The following is a 22,889-nucleotide window of genomic DNA, read 5'->3' on the forward strand; positions in this document are numbered from 1 at the left end:
CCCACTCTTTTTGTTTTGGCCATATGAATTGTCTTTGGAGAATTAAAAACTGCAATAGTTAACAGACTTGTACATATATTGGTGTGTGTGAGGTGCAGACTCGAGTGAAATCAGACTTGACAACTTGCTAGCCTGTGCACTGTCCCCAGATCTCAAAAAGCAGGGAAAGACCCAAACAGCTCTGACGGGAATGGAGGCTATTCCTAATGTCTTCTCTATGCTGTTGCAGATGAACTCAGCTACAATTTCACGGGGAAGTTGGATTCAGGGGCAGCAACCACTGCTGTTTAATATTTTTTCTTCTCTAGGTTTCTGCAAACGATCTTTGGACCCAATGACTCATTAACAGCTATGTTAAGTATCTAAAGTGAGGTGACTGTGCTGACCTCAGTCTCCAACCTTTGCCACTGATGATCTGTGACTCATTCCTAATTTTAAATTACAGTGACATGTAAACATTTTGTCAGCCTCTTTTACTTTGAAGCACTTGCCCAGCATTCTCTCTGCTGGAGCCTACCTGGCCTTAAGCCTGGTTACTGTCACAGCGTGGTATGTCGTGACAAGGCACAGTCACCACTGCATGGTACAACCATCCCCTCTGTTTACAGCCTGTGCTGAAGCAGCTCTGCACTTGGAGACAACCATTATTACTGCTGACCCTGGTTACGTGTTCAGTGAATCCAGTACCCTGTGCTATTCCCAAGTTTTTCAGAAACTCTTCAACATATTTTATTTCAGGTACACACTGAAGATGAAAACCAGCTTTCTGCAATGCTGTGTGGACCATACAGCTACTTTGCCTGCCTTTATTGTAGGCTGAGATAGTCATGTTGCTTTCCCTTGTGCAACAGATTTCCCTCAGCAGAAGGTTCCGAACATTCTCAGTGAAAGCTCTTCCTTTTGTGTAGAGCCCAGCTAGGACTGCTGAGCAGAACTGCTCAGTGCTATGCTTAGTTACTTTCCTCTGCTGAAGTATTAGTGCATGTGTTCAAATTTTTCACCCAGGAGCCAGTGGTGTGAACCTCTCTCCACATCCAAGCTATAGCCACCAAACACCAAACTGACCTTGGTTGTGGATTTATGTCTTACTCCACCAAAGGGGAAAAACTGAAGGACAGAGTGAAGTCTGCTCCTTCCACATAGTATAGAGTACATTCCTGCTCTGCCTTCACCTTGAAAAATATGAAAAAAATAATGACAAAGATAAACCTGTGAGACAATGCATCTACCGCTATGTTAAAGAAGGCTGAATAGCCCTTAAAGTGATAGTCTGGGGAAGAAATGGTGTGTAGCATCTAGGAAAACAACACACCTGTTTTCTCATATAGATGTGTTTCTGCTATTTTTGGGTTTACTTTTTGTAGCCTACCAGACAAAGGGGATGTACACCATAAATTCTAAGGGTGACTGCTAATATTAATGTTAGCCTGTGTTCCTCCTGATAGACAATGATTCTCCGGAATGTAAGTAACCGTTAGCTTACGTTAAAATAAAACATACAAAAACCCCCAGTAACTTACTACTTCAAAGAAAGATACTCAGAAGCTCAAAGACTGCTGCCACAGTTTTGGTTCAGATCATTAGCACATTATGAAATAGTCTTTATGTACAGAACCATACAACTGTCAACCTACCATGGACCCAGGAACTGCATAAATAACATATAAAGTGGCTAATTCTGATTGAATGGATCTCTTCAACATTTCTCATGGAACAGGTATGGCAAGAGAGGTCAGAGAGCAGCTTCCTCATGCAGCACACTACAGTGCTGCAGTATGTGACAGAGCTTCTTAACCAAGCAGCTGTTAATGATTTACCTACACCAGGCCTTTGCCTTAACATTATTCCTGGAACAGTTTCATGTGAAAAACTCCTTAGAAACAAAGGGTCAGTATTATTATTATAGAAAATTTCAACCCAGGTGGCTAATGTTTGCCAAAGTTCTGGTGCCCAACAGAAAAATCTGGTCTCAAACAGGACAGTAATAATACTCTTTGCTAAAGACTGTACTGGAATATGTACTTCAAGAGAAGCTGCTTTAGAAAGCCTTTTGTCTATTCAGAACATAGAAACATATTCCTGTGGTGCAAAACTACCCCTCCTGTCTTAAAAACTGATGTGTGAGTCAACTTTAGTTTAAAGGAATAAGCAACACGCTTAAAAAACAGGTCTGGTTACTTCTCAGTAAATGAGAGGGAAGAAAAAGAAGCCTCACCAGTATCGTTTTGATTTTTTTAATGACTAAGTGTAACAAAACCAAGCAACCATGAACAAGGTAATTGTACACATGCATTCAGTAACTTCAGATGTGTTAGTCTGTAACTAAATTGTGTGACTTGACCTCAATACTTGTTTCTTCCTTCCTCTTCCTCCTCTTCTGACATGGACAATTCATATGCAGCTCTGAGCCTCTGCTCAGTCAGTAGAAGTATTTTAATTACCTTCAGTAGGAAATATAATAGGCCAGACATTGAAATAAAAGACTTTTCTGGCCTCTGTTTTAACTTCCTGTACCTCAGTGTTTGCTTTCATTGATCAAATACCTTTCCTGACTATTAGTGTTTTTTTTACTAGCAGGAATCCTTTGAGAGTTCCCGTATTTTTCCTTTTGACATGACTGCTTATTTCAAAGGCTGTTACTTCATTCAGATGTGAGATTATAATTTAAATTGCATATCTTGGATCATATAAATCTAATCTAATCATTTGATAGTGCAAATACAAAACTGGAAATTAAGTGGACCAAAAAAAAATTCTCTTACAGGACAACTCTGTTCAATCCTTACTATTTCAGAAGGACTCCTTGGTAAATTCTGTTCAAAAAACGCGTCATCTGTTTTGTGTTAATAGACCGATTCCATGTAGGAGAACAATTTTTTACAATTCGTTGTGTTGAAGGCCTTGAGAGATTCTACTGGATAAGTCTTGCAAGTGTTTCTTTACCTAACAGAAAAACAAAACACATCACACAAATTTTAGTAAGACAGTAAATTGTCAATATCATATATTCAGTTTTTGCCATCAGTACATGTGACAACAGGAAGAGCATAGACCAGGGAGATTTCAGGCATTTTAGAATTAGGTCTATAAAACACAATTATGCATATCCTGAACTAACACGGAGCACAGGGGTGCCTTAAGCCCGCTTTGGAAGTCATTCGACTTGCATGAAAAATCAGCATTGGATAATACCCTCTACTACTGAGTTAAACTTTCAACATGTATGTACACTGGATCTATACAGACCTTATATCCTAGTTCTTTTGTCTTTTCTTCCAGCATGGCGTATTTCTCTTTGTTTCTGTTCAGATGATCCTTGTCTCCAGTTCCTTCTACATGCTTCAGCTTCTCGTGTGAAATCTCTAATTGTTTCTGATAATGATGGTGTTTTTCAATTTTTGCTTCAAAGTGTTTCAGCTCCTCCTAAGACAGCAAACACACACAGCTTCACAGGACTTTCTTTCCAAGGCTTCGTCTCTCTTTTCTTGCCAAGACATCCCTAATGCTATTTTACAAAGTCAAGCACAAAAGGCTTTTTCAGTTCCCTGCTTCTTAAGAATGTCTGGACAATACATTATCATCACCACCCAGACACCAATTTTGAAGGCAGGTGCTGAAAACATCCCACTGCAGAGTGCTCAAAATGAGACTCCTGATGGCTATGAGGTGCTAGGAGATGACGGCAGTGAATACCAAGTAAAAGTTTATACATCAGAGTAGGGGACGGGGGGGACAGAGGGAGACAATTTTTAAGAGAAGCCTCTTCTCAAAATCAGGTCCTGAATCTGCTATTTTCTGCTCAGACTTAAATGTTTTCTGGCTTTGCATCTGTTATGATGAGTTAGAAATAGGATGAATTAATTAACAAACTCAAAGCCCTCTTAGTTTGCCCCAAAGACAGTGGCCAGACTAACAATGGTGTTTCAGGGATCTATCAGAGAGATTCTCAGACAACCTGGTATGCTGCAAGGGGGAGCAAAGAGTACGTAATGTCTCTGCCCACCGAAGTATGCTTGTTTTGCTGCTTTGAGGCAGTAAATTCAGTTTGTGCCTTGGGACATGTCCTCTGTGAAAAGTATGGGAAGAGTTCAAAGTGTTATGCCACTTATGGCAGCAGTTCTACGCATTACATTACTGAGAAAATCTCAGACAAACCCTACAGTGAAATCCCTGTTTGACAGAGCCCACTTAGCTTTGGTCACTGGTATCAATCCTGGTGGCTGACAAAATTCCTCTCAAAACAATTAAAAAAAATAAAAATCCATCATCCTAATAGATAATCTTCAGTTTTTTAAGGAGTTTTTTTCTCAGCATTTCTGACAAAATAGTTTCCTTTTGCTGTAGAACACTCCAGTCTGTTTTACATACTCCCTTCAGGACCTCAGTCTGGGGTTTTACTGCTCTGATAAATCTCAGATGATGTACCAGCAGAGCAGCACTTGCATCTTTCATTATGAAACCCTTAAGAAGGCTGGTACTGTGTCTAGTCAGGAGAAGACACAACTTCAGCTACTCAAGCAAGGCTGAATGGAATCGGCACATTAATTCTTTAATTCTGCTTTAATGGACTTTATAAATAGGCAGATGTTTCACTGTGATTCTTACTGTCTTACTTTTGTTAGGATGTCCCAACATCCACAGAACAAGACAGATTTGGTCTGGTGAAGAGAGTTTGTATGAATGAAGATTTCTACTAAACCAGAAAAATTAGTAAGCAGATACATGTTCTTGCTTATGGAATTGGGTCTTTCTTTTTCACTGCGGCAGATATGAAGGCCAAATTACCTCTCAAGCAACTGTACAATCCTGATTAAAATGTCCCACTGAGGTCAGCAGAAGCCTTGTTGCTGACTTCAAGCAGGCTTTCCTCTGACAGCCTTAAAAGCAGGGCCACTGAAATCAGTGTAATTAAAACGTTTACTTCGTAAGAGAACTGGGCTGCATGCGAGTTACAAGATGAAAGATGGATCTTTGATACCTAAGACAGATTTCAATCCCTGTCCCAGGCAGTTTAAAACTCTCTCATTAACTTATCCAGAAAAGAAGCTCAAGGTGTCCCTAGCCATGTCCTGGAGCATAAGACATCATAAGTACATGCATCTCCATGAAGAAGCCCTGAAAAGTTATTTCTCCAGCCTATCAATCAAAATCTATCCTGATAAACAGGCAGAGTCAGATGAAAAAAAACACATTTTCTCAATGCAATTTGAACTAAACAAAACCAGTATGAACCCCACAGGAATTAATTTCTGTATTTCACTGAAAAGTGGCCTTTATCATGGTACTTTCGGGTCAGTTCAACACCGCTCCAATATAGTTAGCAGTGCAAGAGGTGGGCATGAGAGGGAAATTCTTGGGTATATGGAGTACACTGCTTCTCAAAGAATTACATTAAGACGTCAGGTAAGAGAGGGAAACCTGGTGCACTGCAATCAAACAAGCAGTTTGTTTGATCTTCCAAAGATTTAAAATATGCAACACTTGCTTTGATGGGAATCAGAATTGTCATATTGCTTATAATAACAGAACCATGCATGTGACTGGTTACATACATGTTTATATATATGAAATATTAAGAAAGAAGCACGACTTTTTTATGATGTCTTAGGGGCAATACAGAAGTGGCTGCACTCAGAGTAACATCGAGTATTTCTTTATGCGGGAAAATATTTTTCTGTAAGATATCTAACTGGAATTCTACTTACCCGAAAAGATTCAAGTTCTTTCTCAGTGAAATTGGCTGATTTGGCCATGTCCCACAAATCAATCACTCTCGGTTCTTCGAATTCTGAAAAAACACATACCACTAAATGAAAATCTGGACACAATGCTTTTATGCCCAGCTTCTATGAAAGATGACTATGCTTTCTTACATACACACACACAAACATATTCAGCACCACATTACTAATAGGTCTATTTAAATGAAAAAGGAGAAAAATCCAAGTACCTAATGTAAAACTACATTATTGCTGCAGCAAGTATTTTTGAAAAAGCAGTAAGCCCCTAAGAACTGAGTATTGGCATTGGCAACCCTGCATGTTGTCTCTTACCTGCCCTCCTGGGGCTGAAGGTTTAACATTCCTTCTCATATGGGCATGAAAGACAGAACTATATTCTTTAGAGGTTGTCCCTATCCTTTTACTAGGCTTCTAGTGTTTGCTTCTAGATAGAACAGGCTGGTTGTATCTCTTCAGCCCACTGTGGTCACACCATGTACTGTGATACTGTGACTACATCTTACAACTTGCCCACTGATTTTTGATTTCAAAAAATTAAATTAATTCCAAATATACATAAAAAACTGTGTCATACCACTGTTTGTGTCATATCCCTGGTGACTGACTTTACGCAAACGCTCAAACCCCTGATTGATGCTTCTTAGCTTGTCTTTGAGTTCTCTGTGTTTGTTGTGCAAGATTTCCTCTTTCACCAGGTTCTCTTCAGATGGGTTGATAACATTTTTGTGGATATCTGTCGAAGAAGAAAAGTGTTATTAATTGTGGGTCAAATCCTGATCGTTCAAAAGCTCCTCAAATCTGAGGTGAATAAAAGATGCTAAGTTCATAGCATTTGAGCTGAGTGTAAATAAAGCATCAACAACACACTTTAAGAAGCAGTAATTCCTTTTGCACATCAATATTAAGACCAGTGCCCTGCAGTGCTCTGGAGGGCGATACTGCAGAAATGCCTTTTAAGTCCTGTTGGCCACCAGCCAAGATTTTAGTACGGAAATGTTCTTATTTTCCTAGGTTAGCAATATCCCAAGGAAATGGGATAGGGATGGCTGATGAGTCCGGTGCCCTCTTCCCTGGGCATTTTATGAACCAAACAGGGCATCTGATGTTGAAATAAATTCCAGCAGCTTCCAGCTTAGACTCTACAATGCAAACATAAAACTGCCTATAAGCTTTAGAATGCTTTTGCTCTAACAATTTTAGCTAGGATTAGTACAGCTAGCTGGATTCAGATCCTCGATGCTTTAATACACCTGAGGCTAGGTGCCTAAGATAATCAAGTATATCCTCTTGTGCTCCCAGCTGGTAAAGTAAACCATGCATGTTCTGCAGACTTTAGGACCACATTTTGCAGCAGTGGATCTAAGCTTGCTGTATAATTTCCAGTAAACTACTATAGCCATCACTGCTAATCTGGTGGTATCCTCCCTGCTTGAAATGCAGGCAGAACCAGAAAACTGAAATGGCAAGATTTTTATTAGCTGGCAAGATTTTTGGCAGCTACTGCAGAATCGAACCCAGCAAGTATCTGGAAATGTCAGAATCTGCAAGCAGTTCTAACAGCAATGTCAGACTTCAAGAGTTTCAAAGAAACTTGGAAACAATGGAAGCAACGGGCAGAGAAGAGTTGTACTGATGTCAAAATATCAGAGAAATGTTCAGGCACCTTCTGTTCTGCTCACGGTCTCCAGCAGAATATTGTATTCACGAATCTTTTCCTTGTGATGCTTAAATTCTCGCCAAAGCTTATCCAACTCGTCGTCAGAGAACTTCCCAGAGTTCTTGGCCTGAAAGAAACATGAGCTCACTATGCTTTCCAGGCCAAGTGCTTTTACGTGCACTCAACTGCTGAAACTTCTTCCCACTTTCCAGCACATTTAGAAAATCATTAAGTCCAGCTCTTCCCTAAGATCTTTTGTTTTAAATCCCTTTATACTAGTTTGAGGTCAGGATTTAGACACTGACAGATATGGTGGCTTTAATCATGCCAAAAGGAAGTTTACTTCAGACTTGCAAAGCCAGACCTGCTATGGACTACCAAATGAAAAGCGTCTGTCATTTCTATTCCATGGGAAACAATTTAATACAGAAATAAGCGTCTTGGAGGTCCACATGTTACTGTAAGGTGACTTGTTTGCATGAGGGATGCAGCCTGATACTAAGGACAGTCTTTACTTAATCTTACTGGCAAGTGAAGATTTCATCACTACTGTGCATTTGTTCTGCAGTGAATTGTTCCTCACTAGACTACTTCTTAGCAATTAGGGAAGCACTGGTCACACAGCTAGGTCACTAGCCACAAAAATAACTTACTTGCTGCAATGCATGATCAAAAATGAATGTTTTTGAACACCTATTCAGCCCCAACCCTTTTTTTTTTTTGCTTAGCGAATTTTCTATCTAACGCACTTTACTGTTCCTCAAAGCACATGACATCATGTCCCTTGACAAAGCTGTATCTAGTTACAGTAACATTTTAAAACTCAGCAAACCTTTTTCTCTGCTTTACTACCACCATACTAGACTGGTGTAAGAATTCCTTTCTTGTACCTGACTACTTGTTTCTTAAAACTTCACTTATTTAATTTTTGAAGACTATGACTTCGTTAGTTTTAACTGCCCAGACTGACATAACACTTTCTATTTTTTATGCATTAATGCAAGTCCTGGAAATTTTCACTTGAATAACAGGTTGGGAAAGTCCTTATTTAACACCTCCCACTATACATTTCACTTTTAAACAGTCTATGAAATGATTCTATTTTAAATGCATCTTTTTAAAAAAGTCCAGAAACAATAAAACCAGGAAAAACACCACAGGTATACTACCACACACTCTAACAGTCACACAAAGGGAAACCATGATTCAGTGAAATTTAAGGGAAAACTCTGTTTGTCCTCAGTGGACCCAGGATCTTACCCCCCATGCAGACTGATACAGGTGTTTTCTCTGGCAAAGACAACTTACCACACCTGGTGACCTGGATGCAGGTGGGACGCCCTTAGAGCACAAAGATGTGAGCCACAGACCACAGCAGTTTGGCCAGTACTTAAAAGCAGATTAGTAAAGCTATTTAATTCCAAGTCTGTGGGCTCTCAGAAGACACAGACAATAGTTCAATGAAGAAACACTGATTTCCTATGCTCCAGTTCCCAGAAACCTTACACACCTTGCTCCATAATTTTTCCAATCTTGGATCATCTAGTGTATCGCTTTCTGTACCATCTTTAATGTAGTTGGTATCAGCTAGTTGAGAGTCCTTTTTTCCATTCATTCCATATTTAGTCATAATGACTGCAAGGGAATAGAAGATACAGAAACGTTAGAACTAACTATGGATGTATGGAAGGTGAGACACTGGCCGCATCCTTGACTTGCAGAGGAGGATTTTGCAGCTCACAGTGGAAAAACTTCACAGTTTAAGACACAGAGGTCCCAAGTTTAATGATCTTTTCTGAAAACATCAGGGGCAAAGGAATCTGTTAGCCTTCTGCAGCTCCCTACTGACCTCCAAAGAACTTGGGTGTGCTCAGTGTCCGGAAAGACAACCTGCTATTTAATGGTTCAAACACAAACACAAGTGTCTTAATTATGTATGCACCTGAGGCAAAGTTTAAACTTCTGCAAAGGTATACCTTACCATTCAAGTTGCATCTAAGTTTGGCTTCTTTCAAAGATACACTTTACCGTTTAAGTTGCGTCTGAGTTTGGCTTCTTTCTCTCCATCTTCATCTAGCCCTTCAGCCTTCAATTTTTTCCAGCTTAGCTCATCCTTTTCTTGTATTTTTAGATCACTGTGCAACTCTGCCAGTTTCACAGCAGAGAGATGAAGCTAACAAGAACAGAGAAAGGTTTGTATTTAGTTATGTGGAGTCACCTCTTGCTGCAGTCTTACCTCAGAAGTCAGTATAAATGTGTAGACAGCATAGCACCGCATTTTTTTCTTTTACTCTAATGCTACTTATCTATCTGACTTTAAGGGCCTTAAGGTATAAGCCACTGCATACATAACATCTCTTGCCTATGAATGTGACTACGTACCCAGCGTACTACTGTTAACACACAGTGATCACGTAGCCTTCTCTCTCAGCTCTTCAGCTACTTGGACAACAGTGAAACTACCTAAGGGTTAAAAATTTGTGTCTGTCTTTAGTATTCCTTTAAGTAACGTTCAAACGGGATTTCCCCCCATGTTTAATGAGACCACCTTCTAAAAATTATTCTACCTTTAAAATGTCCAGTACCGATAACAAAGAATGTAAAAAAAAAAATGATTGAAACAATTCAGTTTCATTAATTCACAGAAGGCAATAATAACCAAATTTCTGAAACAATACACCATTGCCACCATATGTGCTTTCCTGCAGACCACCTTCAAGCATACAGTTAGAGCATGTCAGTAAACTTTGTCAGTATGGTTTTGCAGACTACCAGGACACTGAGGATGGCCTTACAGGTCAGAGAGCCACTTCATTTACTATGATCAAAGTGCAAAATTTTCTAAGGTCACTTCTTAACATGGTTGATGTGCATTAAAAATATACAAAACCTAGAGGTATTCCTGACTCACATAACAGAACAAAAAGGTAAGATACTGAGGTTGAAGCTGTGGAAAAAAAGAAATAATTAAATGAATGGTAGGTCAACTTGAAATTTCGTGAAATATAGAGAAAACAGGAAGAGACAATGACTAATAAGCAGCTGGCTAAGCAGCACTGCTGTAAGTTGAGGCTGAACTTCTACATTTTAGACACTTTAGTTATTCACTTTAAAACAAAGATATGTAACAAACCATATCAGTGCTTCACAACTTCTTTTGTGTGTGTGTGCATGCATATTAATAACAAAAAGGCGAGGTAAGCAAAAGCCCAAAGAGAGAAGATCAAAAAACATGAGCAGTGTGACTTCCAGTACAGTTCTGCCTGAGCTGCCTGAGTCCTTCTACCTCTGACCACTGAGCAGCCAGCTCCTGGGAGCTCATCTCCAGCTCTGAACCACCCAGGCTCATCTGTCCTAGGATAGGCTTATTTACTGGGGGGGGAGTCTTTTTTTGTCATTAAAATCAGATTACAGATTATAAAAAATCTAATTGTTAGTGAGGAAGTAGTATGTTTAATAAACATGGACTCAGAACTCAGTATTATTTTTAAACATCAGAATGATACTGAAAAGATTCAGCCATTCATTTGAATGTCAGCAGGTTATCTGAAAGTAACTAGGAAAAATGTCACTATTTTGAGCGAATACCCTAAATTCCTATTGACAGGATTTCAGGAACCTATGCACATTATTTTTCTGCTTTCAGCTTAGGCTGTCCTGATAGTTAGTCTTGTGCTACTGAATATAATAATTTTAATTTTTAAGCTAAGATTTTTTTCCTGTAACTTCCACTTGGCTCACTGAAATGATTTACTATAAAATCTGGAGTAGTTAGAATCACAGGTAAATATAAAATTTATAGAACGTTTTAAAACTTCTGATCCCTTTAATATTAAAGCAAAGGAGCATCCCCGTTTTCTTCTTTACCATCTGCTTTTGGGGAACTGCTTGATAAAAGGGAAGCACTTAGAAGGAGACACTTTATGATTTTTAGTATGCCCTATAGTCAAAAAAACTTAATCATGTACTTATTTGCTTTTCTGAAGCAGGATGGCCTGGACAGCCAGTGTGTCATTGCTGCAGTGGCACTGAGTAACAATGCTTTACTTGTCAAGAATTGCACTGTGATGCTTCAGGAGGAACACTGAGTGAAAAGTTTCCTATAAATTGTGAAGGAAATGACTGATCATCTCAGTAATTCTGTACTCTAATGTCAGCATTCAAATACCATGACTTAAGATGTATTTAGGCTGAGCAAACCCAGGAAAAAAAATCACCAGCAATAACTTAGGTAACAATTAATTCAGCTTCCAAGTACTGCAAAACCAGGAAAATACAATCTGTTGAATGTATGACTTTATCATCAGAGACGTGCTACTGTATAAAGTAGTTTACATAATGCAGTTTACATTAGACACTCTCTGCAGTTACTGCAATCTCATAAACATATACAGTTTTGTGTTTTCTGAAAGTTCCAGAGAAGAATATCAGAACTTCTAAACACAGAGTCTGGAGACAACCCATCATCAATCAAACATTTTAAACTCTTAATAAAACCTAAGGAACTATATTAAGCCCATTGTTGCTTAAGGGAAAAAAAGAAAAGGTTAATTTCTCCCAATTCCAATAATTTGTTTATGATTCTTACAATTTAATATGAAACTCAAGTAACTGTCCTTTTAAACATTATAAATCATTTGAAACCTGTTGGAAGCCCCTTGTCTGTCCCATTTATATAGCACTGAAACAAATACATAGGCTAATTTAAAGCATATAGTTCAAGAACTGCTTCCTTCAAGGCCATCTCATGTAGGACCCTGAATGACACCAGGTAAAAAATGTCAACAGGTAAGACTGCACATCGCTTTACTAACATTAGTCCTATGTCTGAATAACTTAACAAGAAGCAGAGGTGAAAAGCTGTTTAATGATTAAATAAGAAAGCACCAAGTGCCTTAGGCTCATTCCTTATTCCTTATGCTGCCTGGACATTAACACCCAAGTCAGGTACCTGGCAATTCTGGGAATAAGTGCTGGAAAGCTGTGAAACAGTACAACAATTCATCATCTGCTCTTTGCCTTGCTACAATCATTACCTGCAATATCATTACCTACAACCATGCTTCTGAGAGGAAAGGGCTCTTTACTACAAATTTTTAAGGTGTAACATGCCCTAGATCCTGGAGTCCACTGCTGCTTTGGGATGGCCAGGAAGCCCTGATAACAAGTGATGCTAGAACCATGCCAATGGCAACAACCCCAGCACAATGGATTGTTAGAGACTAGTAGGTGTAACCACACACATTGTGAAACCTACATAATATTTGTCACTGGTTCAATTAACTACAGAATTAGGGTCTGACTAAGAACTCTTCTACTAAAATAACTCTTTAAAGTTTTTATATAAAACATATACCTCTGAAAAGAGATACTGGAGAAAGATCAAATCCTCCCTACCTCAGGAAACAGGAAATAATTCTGGCTTGTCAGCTTCTGGTTCCCGCTTGGTAATGTTTTGGGGCTTTCTGAAGGACTGCTCATTCAACTGTGTGTTGAAATGCTGAATTGCAATACCCATCTTTTACATCAAAACAAAGAGGTTCCTTATTTTCAGTCCTATGTCCACCACTACCAAAATGAAGGGAAGAGAGTCCAGCACTGGCACACACAAGTATCTCAAAGCAGGTCTAACATACAGGCATAGTTGTCCTCTTATTTCAGACCTTGCCCAGACATACTGAAAAATCACTTTCTGAAACACAGGCTGAGTGTTGATTGTACTCAAAAGTGAAATTTAGATGGTGGCAAATTCAGTTCAAGTAGGTGTTGTGTCTCTAAAATCTGGCTCACACATATAGAATTTACTAAAGCTTAGCTCTTCACTCTAACAGAGTTAATATCATTTTACATTTTAGCGTCTTAATGTAGATGACGTAAAGCATCTCAAATTTGAATTCCAGAAGATCCAGGTATGAAAATTAAAAAAGAGGTAATTGGAAAAATAAGAGCAAACTGACAATACTACTATTATAGTTTGTTTCTAGTCTTCATGTTGTTTATTCTTCAGCTGTCAGTTCACAGCTGGAGTCTCATTATCACAAACTGCCCTATCCTTCACCCCATCCTTCTCCCATTGAGGGAAGGAGTATTTTTGATACCTTTTTCTGGCACACTGGAAGGCAGCATTATGGCAGGGCTTCTGTATTTTGACTGAACATCAGGCTGTCCTGCCTCTAACTCAATAGTTCAGGCTGGGTCCAGGATACAGAAAATTCAGAATTAATATTAACTACATTCCTTTGCCTGAAAGAACTGAACCTTTGCCAGCCATGACCCTAACAGAGTTTGACAATCTTCAGGGGATAATACGGGTGTGCTCCTTCGCTCCTGTTGGTGCTGTTCTGCTTAGCTGTAGTTAAATATTTCCACTGTAATTAAATATTTTTACTGTATTTTCACTTTAATTAAATATTTTTTTAGCTCAGAATGAGAGAAACTCAAGTATCACTGTCAAAATTAAGGCTCTCATCTGGCAATGATGATACCCATTTGCTGGTCCTTCCACACGTGACTGTATCACTTGATAAAAATTAAAGTGACATAACCACAAAGGTGCAGGGTTTTTTACTCTCCTGTACAGTGAACTCCTGTCCTGTACAAAGTAGGAATTAAGGCCACTGCGTTCTGACAGATGAGAGCATCACCCCTTAACAAAAGTGCTAAAGCACTGAACCAGCAAGTGCAGGAGCCAGTCTCGGCTCCTCCCTGGTACCAGAGGGACAACACTCTCTTCCACTTCCTGGGCCTGTATGGCAAGAGTAACACTGCCCATGACACAGATACATATAGCTGGAGAGAGGAAGAAGATACCTCCAGAGAGAAGGCCTTACACAGCACCACTATTCCCAGTCGCCTGGGACAGCACCCATGGAGCAAGGTGGTGTGGCTCCTGCTCTGAGCTGCCCGTCAGGGGCAGCCAGGCCTGAACACCAAACAAAAGCCACGGCAGCCCGGAGACCCAACACCAAGCCGGGGCCTGTCGAGACGACGCCGGGCCGGACAGCCTCGGTTTCTCCTCACACACGAGTCCACCGCTCCAACCGTTGCCCGCGCCGCTTCTCCCGCCGCACCCCATCTCCTGAGGCTGCTGACAGGGAAGGAGTGTCCGAAGCGGCCAAGCCCGACCCTGGGTCCCCCGCAGAGCTCAGCCAGAGCACCACCACTAAGGCGCCGCCGCCGATCCCTCCCACGCCGCCTCACTCACCCGCTGCGCCTTCTCCCAGACCTGATTCAGCCTCACCACCCGGAACTCCCCGGCCTCTCGCCGCTTGGCGCCGGCGGCCGCCAACCCCTCGTTGGCCTCTCGAGAATATTTGCTGGCCTGGACGCTAGCAGCAAGGAGGAGCGCGGCACCGACAGCCGCCAGAGCCTGCGCCGCCGCCATGTCGCGCCGGGCGGGGAACTACGAGTCCCGAGATGCCGTACGGCTTCCCGCCCTCAGCCTCCGGCGGGCGGCCACTGGGGCGCGGGCTCCGCGCCCTCCTCAGTGAGGGAAAGGGGCGTCTGTGTAGAAAAACAGGCTGAAAATCCAGTTTAGGTTGAAAATCCAGTGTCTGCTTTGGGGTATGGGTAGCGTAAGAGATTTAGGTTTGGGCTGTTCCTCTTTAAGCGGCCTCGTGTCATTCTTCTGTGTTTGCTTCACAAAATGTGAAAATATGCCCAATGTGGCAGTGACTTTTTTTTTTTTTTTTTTTTTTGGTCTGTCTTAACTACACAAAATGCTCTCCTGCACCATGCGTGCCCCTCAGTGAGATGCTGCCATTAGCTGTACGAGGAAAGGGAGACATGATGGGTTTGAACACCACCCCTTCGACAGAACAAAGTTTTCACATATTAGTAAAATGTTGAAAAGTATACAGAAGAAAAGGCAGCTCAGGAGGGCTGGAAGGCCAGAATGGGGACCAGTTCCCCAGTACTTGCTATGAGGGGAAGAAGGACTCTGCCCTCCCTTGGAGGTGGTAGTGGAGGGCACCTCTGCCCAGGACAGCACATAGGGGTTGATGATGTGGGGAGAGGAAGGATTGTGAGAAATGTAATAATGAGTAGAGTGGGTTGTTACTGAGGAGTGAGCTGGGGGAACAGCACTGAGGCTGGTGGTGTGTGCTGAGAGCACAGCTCCTGGGCAGGAGTGCCCTGTCCTGCATGGCACTGACCTCCTCTCACAGTGCTTCCTCCTCAGGTAGGCAGCCAAGAAGTGCAGTAGGCAATGGGAAATCTTTGGAGGGGATTAAGTCAAGCTGTATTAAGAAAAAAAAAATCACGATGCTGTGAAAATGCTCAATATTTAATCTAGGGTTGGATATATCCTCCCCAGTTTTGAAAAAATCCACTAAAATTGAATGCTGCTATGAAAGAAGTGCAGGGTATGGAGAGCACACTCCATATGGGTGTTTCTGAGGGGAAGGTGGTGAAGAAAGCTGTTCCTTCTCTTGTCTTCTTGATGAATCCTCTTCTGCACACTGCAGAGCTTATGTAGTACAGAGTCTTTGGCATAGTTGGGAACTTCTGTGTTGAGTTTGTTTAGCAAGGTTAGTGCTAGGCTTGCTTGCCTGAGTCTAGCTGGGGGAAGCAAAAGTTTACTTCATAAATTCAGCTCAGATCTCATGTATGACCTTGAGAAAATTAAAGTTTATCTCTGTAGTACTGTCAACACCAAGCTTTCATGCATTATAAATCAGTCCTATGAAAACAAATAAACTGCCTAAACTAGAATGAGATTTCTGAAAATAGTGCCGTGAGGAGGATTTTTACTGGGCTCTCATTTTTGCCTTGTAAGCACTATAAACATTTTGTCTTTTTTCTGCATTTTCCTAAGTCAATACAGAGATTATCAGTCACATGAACCTAGAAGCCGTTGCTATCAGTCTTAAGTTGGAGAAGCAGGCAAAAGTATTGCAGTATGTACTGCACTGAAGAGCAGCTGAAGTAAGCGTTGAAGTATACATTGAAGTATAGTGAAATGATGATGGGAAAAGCAGCCCATAAACCTTACCCAAATCTTGCAGAGCTGTTCACATCAATTTTAGGATCTAGAGCTTCTTTTAGTCTCATTATTATAGTGTATATACATAGTGTTTAATCATTTTGGAACATGGAACGATGGTTTCGTCTTGTCTGTCATTTGAACTATTGATTGAGTTTTCTGGCTCTACAAATGAGTTCAGCCTGTATGCTATATAAACTCTTACAGGTTCCCACTGTGGCACTGAGCATAGTTGTGCACAGCTTTATGCATTTATTTGCTTGAGTTTTTGAGCAACACTGAGAAAATTTTAATAGGTAAGGGATGCGGCACCATTAGTGCTTATGCTGGCTTGTTGGATCTTGTTCTCCAGTGCCTTTATGTCTGTGTCACATGACCACACTTGGTCTTGTTTTGTGTGTCCTGGCCCAAGTGCTTAATCCTCACAAGTAAAAAGCCGAAATAATTCTATGGAATTCAGTGGAGAGACTTTGGATTTACGTTGTTGTTGATGAGGCCAAACTCATCACAGGGTGCACCATAGTGTAAATAAGAAACATGCAGTGTGAGGTAATGAAAAATCAGGTCCATTGTTTCCCTTTCCTGTGCACTTGTGGTCAAATTCTCCCTTAATTTTTTCCTAGCAGAACTGAAAAGCAGTTCATCTGAATCCCTGATACTGTGCCAAAACTGATATAACCAGTGGAACTGTTAAGCTATTGCAGACTCTATTGTTTGCATTGTTCCAGAGGGCTGTAGCTGAGTTGATGGACCATTGCTTTTTGTGTATTTGTTCTTTATTATCTTAAAGAAAAAGAAATTCTAACAAAACATAATGTAGACCACATTCAGAAGTCTGTCTTCTGCCCTCTGCTCACTTGAAAAACAAAATTAGAGAGATTTGGAATGAGGATGACATTGCAAAGCAGTGAAGAGATCAGAGAAAGTCTTAGTTAAAAGAAAGCGGAAAGTCCAATGGCACTTACAGAACAGTGCAGGGCTTCTGTTAGAATGAAGGAGAGGAGGACTTGGAAGCTTACGTTCTAGGGCTTGAATGTGATTTAAATTACATTCTTCTGAGTACAGTGTGTTAAAGGAGAAGATCAGCAGATCTTCTCCTTTAAGAGTCAGTATGACAGCTGGACCAGCTGCTTCTGGTTTCAGTTTTACCAAAAACAGTTCACATTGAATTTGTGCCTTCACATATTCTAGATACATCTAACATTTTTTTTTTTTTTTGAGAGTGATAGAAACTGTCCAGTGTTTCAAATACTCTGTTGCAGAGGTCTGGAAATGACAGCGGTTGTGGCCTTTCTCATCTCAATCTTCCACCTTAGAGATATGGTCTGCAGGCTGAGCTCAGCCAGCAAAAATGCAGGGCAGATAGGGTAGGTGTGGTGGGTTTGCAGGAGTGCTGCTGGCTTTGTCCAATTATCCCTCACTTGGCCTCCCCAGGACCCTGCTGAGGGTATACCGAAGTGATGTCTGTAAACCTTTTGCAAACAGTAACCTTAGCCCAAAATCTGTCCTGGCTGGAAAACCATGTGTTAGATGTTTCCCAGGGTGCCTTTCCCTCCCCTCTCGGATACCACAGATATCTCTGTGTAGTAACACGGGCCCCAGAAGTTTTAGGACTTATCCCATGCTCCACTCCTGGCCAAACTAAATTTTAACAGAGAACAGCACCATTGCATATTTTTTGTTCCATCCATGTAAGACTGACAAGGTGAAACGTAAAAGCTTATTTATATGATCCTCTGTCCCCTCTGTAATGATGGTTTTCTTAAGCATTGGTAAAATTCCCACCAAACCCATCACCTCTTTCCAATGACATCCCTCATCCCATCTATAAAAAAAAAAAAAAGTTCTACAGGCAGTGGGCTAACCTTTCTACCTTTCACCTTTTTACCAGCCATCACAAACTTTTTACAAATAGACTTTTCATACAGTCTGGACAACTTGTCCCTGAATTCCTTCTTCACTTTTATCTTGGGCTTTTCAGCTTCTACAGGTTGATCACCTTTCTTCTTATCGTCTGGGATTTTGATTTCTTCAGAAGGCGGTTTTGATTAACTTATAGTGCCTTGTCCTTTCACCTCTTGGGTCACACTGGACAGTAACCTGAGTGAGCTTTTAGCAGCAGCAGATCTAGAATACAGCGCTAATACATTACTCTGTGTGCCAACAAGCTTCACAACATCCTTGTGGTTGCTCATTTCTTCTACAACTGGAGACACCTTCAACGAGCACATAAACACTGGCAAGAATACCACCAGGCCGAGCAGCAGCCACAGCAGGAGCCGCCTGCGGCACCATGCTGCTCCCGTGCCTTCCCCCAGCACAGCCATCACTGCTGTCTGGCCGAACTCACTGCCACTGTGGGCTGCTGCCACGTCTGGCCATGTAGTCTGCTGCTATCACCCGTTACCCTCAGTCTCTTAACCCCACAGCAGTCAGGCTTCCTTCTCTTTGATCCCAAGAGCTCACCTTTACCAGCGTCTGATCCAGACCCCCAGGCTCTTCCCACCTATCTCAACGTGATCTGGATCGCAGACTATTCCTGCCTGTCTCTACTTCATTGGGTGCTGCCATCACCGCTCAAAATTTCAAACATCCCCCAGCACAGCCATAATCACTGTCACCCCTCATCACACCCATAATAATTACACTCATAATCTGAAGGCCCTCACACAGGGCACCAATTGTTGCAGCCCTCTCCAAAATAGCCAGTTGCAACAAGGTCTTTTACCATCTCAGACCAGCGTACTCTTCATACCTGTCCCTCTGCTGCCTTCTTCTTACCTCTCCTCACCCAGAGCATGCATTCTCTGCTCCTTCCTCCCCTCTCAGTGGGTGCCAGCAGAAGCATCTCCTCCCTCCAGCTGTTAACTGCTAATGCCCCATCTCCTCCCTGACACTGGTGTATGTGCTTTTTTGGGGCTAAGCCAGTAAAGAGAGCCTATCACAGAATCATCCAATCCTAGAATGATTTGGGTTGGAAGGGTCCTTGAAGATCATCTAGCTCCACATCCCCACCCCCATCCCCATCATGGGCAGGGACACCTTCCACTAGATCAGGTTGCTCAAAGCCTCATCCAACCTGGCCTTGAATGCGTCCAAGGAGAGGACATCCACATCTTCTCTGGGCAACCTGTTCCAGTTTCTGTGGCACAGAGGTGACAGCTCAGTCACAGCCCTCCGCCCTAGCCCTGGCTCTCGCTCTGTGGGGTGGCTGCACTCACTTGAACTCCCCAAAAAACTGGGAGATGCAGCATCACTCACGCCACAGGGGAAGTGGAAATTTTGGGTGCATCACTGGCCCCAGATGCTGACTGAGTCATCCCACAGCCATTAAATGTAGCACCCCTGGGGATGGCGCAGAGCCAGCCGGTGTCAGTACCGCACACCCCTGGGGAACACAGTTCGCCCTTGCCCAGCTGGTGGGCTGCCTGGCTGGTAACACTAGACCACTGATAAAGCCATGTACCGTCTCAAAATCCCCAATTTCTGCAGAAATGGGCCTTGTTGGATAAATGAGGATCTGGTGGGCTACTTGCAACCAGCTGCCAGGACATTCCTGTGAGGTTGCTGGCCTGTGCAGTTCCAGACACAGGGCATGGGAACCATGGTGGGGATGTATTTCCCTTGGCCTCCATGCCACCTGCTTCCCTTGGCCTCCATGCCACCTGCTTCAGCTTCAGTGAGATGTCAGGGAAGAGAAAGCTGTAGAAGCCTTCTTCATTGTCCCCTCTCTGGCACAGCCCACTGGCTTGGTACTGCAAGAGGGGAAAAGAAGGTGTGTGTCAGGGGCTGTTGGTGGGTATGGGGCTGGGGACTGGGGAGTGTCAAGCCCCAGTGACTCACCAAGCGGTTCTCATGGATGCAGAACCTGTCATGCCAGCACAACTGTCCCCTGACTTTGGGTTGCAGTCAGCCTGCTGGCACAGCCTGCACACTGCTGGAGGATGGCAGCACTGTCACCCCCAGCACTGTGCTAGGGTGCCAGTGCGGGTAACACTGGGAGCGGGATGGGGGAGAGGCCAGAGCACCTTCCCACAGTGTGGGGGCCTCTTGTGCAGCTGGGCATCTGGCAAAATCCCCTCTGGCAGGTGCCTGAGGGGATCCTCTTCGTTCACTGTAGAGAGCTTTATGGCAAGTGCTGGAGGCCACGATGCCTGTGAAGGACCTTGAAGGCTGAATGCACAGAAAGTAAGATAAAGTTGGCTGAACGCCCAGAAGAGAAACGGGGTATGAAGCAAGGCTGAAGCAGATGCAGGGTGCAGCGTCGGTGGCTGGCTGAGAACATGAAACACACAGAGATAAGAAGGAAGAGAGAAAAAAAGTGCAAGAAGTTCAGTGTGTTTGTATCTTAGCAATTAACCAATGAAATATAGCTAAGACGTGTGTGAACAGTATTGATTAACCAATGATATTTTAGTATGGTGCCTTAGGATATAAAAGCATGGGTTTTGGATTAATAAATGGTCTTCTGATCAGCATTCAGGAGTCTGTCATTCACCTCCTCAGTTCACCTTCATCCTTGGGGACCTGATGCTTTGTTTTGGTGGGAGGGGGGGAGGCACACAGGAGGGTCCTGCCTGCTCCTCCAGCAGCAGTGTGGGGTAGTGTGTGTGGGGCTGTGGCACCCCCACAGTGCTGGATTCTCAGCTCCATCACTGCAAGGGGCTGCCGTGAAGGATATGGCTGGGCGTGGGGACATTGGTGCAGTCGAGGATCAACCTGATCCTGCAGTGTTTCGGGCAAACACGTCACTGAGCTAGTGGCAGATGCCCAGGGGGCTGCCTCACTTGGAGTGCTTGTGACTTGGCTCTGCACATGCTGTGCAGGGAGAGCCCTGAGAAACAGGCAACCCCTGGGTGAGATGCTGATATCACCCCATGGGGATTTCTGGGTTATACTGGGGGACAGGAGCTGAGCCAGGGCTGGGGAAGGGGAAGCACCGTGGGAGCTGTCATAGGGCAGAGGCCACCCTGCCTGGGTGACAGCAGTCAAACCAAGGCAGGGGGAGGGGAAGGGGGTCCCTGTGGGTCCCTTCTGTCTAATCATGGCTCCAGCAGGGACTTCAGAGACAGCCAAAGGGTCCAAACACTCTATTTAGGCATCAAAACTCCTGACTCCTCATTAACAGGCATACTGATACCTTTAAAAGTGCTTTTGTATTTTCACTTTATTAGGAAACAAAATTTAGTTTAAAAAATGTATGTCAATTAGAATCAATTTTCCTGTTGAAGAAGTATGCAACTCAAGCACTCTGTTGGGCATCTGGTGCCGGGGTCCAAGCCTGCTGCATTGGGGCAGCAGCAGGGAAGGGTCAGTACTCCAGTGACTCGAAGTGCTTCATAAGCTCCTGCACCCAGGATGCCTTGGCGTCTGCACACATCTCCTTCCCCTTCTTGGTGACCAGACTGCCAGGAAAAAAACATCAGGTCGCTTGGCCGGGGCGGTGGAATGCCTGTGCTGGGTCTCGCTGGCAGTGCCCTGGGTGTTGCTGGCTGTGTTCCCTTCCCCTTCCCAACCACCCTTGGACACACTGGGGTGCTGCTGGGGCTGTTGCACCCTGACCCCCGTCAGTGCTGGGTACTCACACCACCGCTGGCTGGCTGCATATGCTGCTGGTCCTGTAGATGGAGCTGATGAACCTGCGTGAGACCCGACGAGACGTGTAGGAGAAGCAGCAGGCAGTGGGGTTGGTGTCTGTGGGGACAGAGACCCCCTGCTGTAGGAAAGGCTCTGCCTTGGGCTCCCAGGGGATTTGCTGTCACCTGTGCTGTATCCCTCAGGGACACCCCCTGGAAGCTTCCATCTCTGAGACTGAGTCCCAGCACTGGTGATGACCACTCACTCCCAGCCCTTCCCATGGACATGAGGGTCCCATCAGTGGGGACGGGGCTCTGTCTTGGAGGGGGACCGCAAACCTGGCTTCTGGGTAGATGCAGCAATGCCAGAGTCATGAGGATGGGCCTCAGCCAAGGAGCAGATGGCCACAAGGAGCAGAGCAGCCAGGGTGGCTGCGAGGACCTTCATGATGCTGCAGGCTGAGGGAACCACGAGTGGAGCTGGAGCTGGGGTGGCTGCAGGGCTCTCCTGCACAATGCTTGGCCCCTGCTGCTGCTGCCTTCCTTTTATCCCCTGGCTGCTGGATGGGTCCAAGGTTTCAAGGAAAGAAAATGAGTGCATCATACTGGGGAAGTTACGGCAGGATTGCCCAATTTTTCAGAGCTGGAGAAAGCAAGGGAACTGTAGAAAGGGAAGCAGCAGCCACAGGGCTGTAACTTTCAGATTCAAGACAGAAGAGGTCTTGTGAGGACCGGCTGAGGAAACTGCAGTTGTTTAGCCTGGAGAAAATGAGGCTCAGGGGAGACCTAATCACTCTCTACAACTACCTGAAAGGAGGTTGTAGCAAGGTGGATCTTGGTCTCTTTTTTCCCCAGGTAACAAGTGCTAAGACGAGAAGAAATGGCCTCAAGTTGTGCCATTTAGAGGAGGTTTACATTGGATATTAGAAAAA

The 22,889-nt window shown here is 43.4% G+C and overlaps 2 protein-coding genes across 2 annotated transcripts; both read right to left on the bottom strand.

The window, feature by feature from the left end:
- Positions 1-2,220: 2,220 nt before the first annotated feature.
- On the bottom strand, positions 2,221-14,821 carry LRPAP1 (LDL receptor related protein associated protein 1). The gene is made up of 8 exons (XM_005229809.4): positions 14,603-14,821; positions 9,427-9,571; positions 8,909-9,033; positions 7,405-7,525; positions 6,316-6,474; positions 5,706-5,788; positions 3,247-3,423; positions 2,221-2,943 (listed from the first exon to the last, which is right to left on the bottom strand). The coding sequence occupies exons 1-8, from the start codon at positions 14,780-14,782 to the stop codon at positions 2,878-2,880; spliced, it is 1,056 nt and encodes a 351-aa protein (XP_005229866.1). The 5' UTR covers positions 14,783-14,821; the 3' UTR covers positions 2,221-2,877.
- A 6,709-nt stretch (positions 14,822-21,530) lies between these two features.
- On the bottom strand, positions 21,531-22,576 carry LOC101911729 (C-C motif chemokine 4-like). Its single transcript, XM_005229808.4, has 3 exons — positions 22,297-22,576; positions 21,967-22,075; positions 21,531-21,786 (listed from the first exon to the last, which is right to left on the bottom strand). Exons 1-3 carry the CDS (start codon positions 22,559-22,561, stop codon positions 21,693-21,695), a joined length of 468 nt encoding a protein of 155 aa, XP_005229865.2. The 5' UTR covers positions 22,562-22,576; the 3' UTR covers positions 21,531-21,692.
- Between the last annotated feature and the right edge of the window lie 313 nt (positions 22,577-22,889).

This window comes from Falco peregrinus, chromosome 2 (assembly GCF_023634155.1).
Source record: "Falco peregrinus isolate bFalPer1 chromosome 2, bFalPer1.pri, whole genome shotgun sequence".
NCBI classification, from domain to species: Eukaryota; Metazoa; Chordata; class Aves; order Falconiformes; family Falconidae; genus Falco; species Falco peregrinus.

Bases quoted from the DNA above. Each gene is read 5' to 3' on its own strand.
- LRPAP1 (XM_005229809.4), bottom strand. From the start codon at position 14,782: ATGGCGGCGGCGCAGGCTCTGGCGGCTGTCGGTGCCGCGCTCCTCCTT. The intron at 7,526-8,908 runs GTGTGTAAGGTT...TGTTTCTTTCAG, and splicing joins TGGAAAAATTATGGAGCAAG to GCCAAGAACTCTGGGAAGTT. The intron at 5,789-6,315 runs GTATGACACAGT...GTGTTTTTTCAG, and splicing joins GGGATATGACACAAACAGTG to AATTCGAAGAACCGAGAGTG.
- LOC101911729 (XM_005229808.4), bottom strand. From the start codon at position 22,561: ATGATGCACTCATTTTCTTTCCTTGAAACCTTGGACCCATCCAGCAGC. The intron at 22,076-22,296 runs GTTTGCGGTCCC...CTGTCCCCACAG, and splicing joins TGCATCTACCCAGAAGCCAG to ACACCAACCCCACTGCCTGC. The intron at 21,787-21,966 runs GTGAGTACCCAG...TTTTCCTGGCAG, and splicing joins TGCAGCCAGCCAGCGGTGGT to TCTGGTCACCAAGAAGGGGA.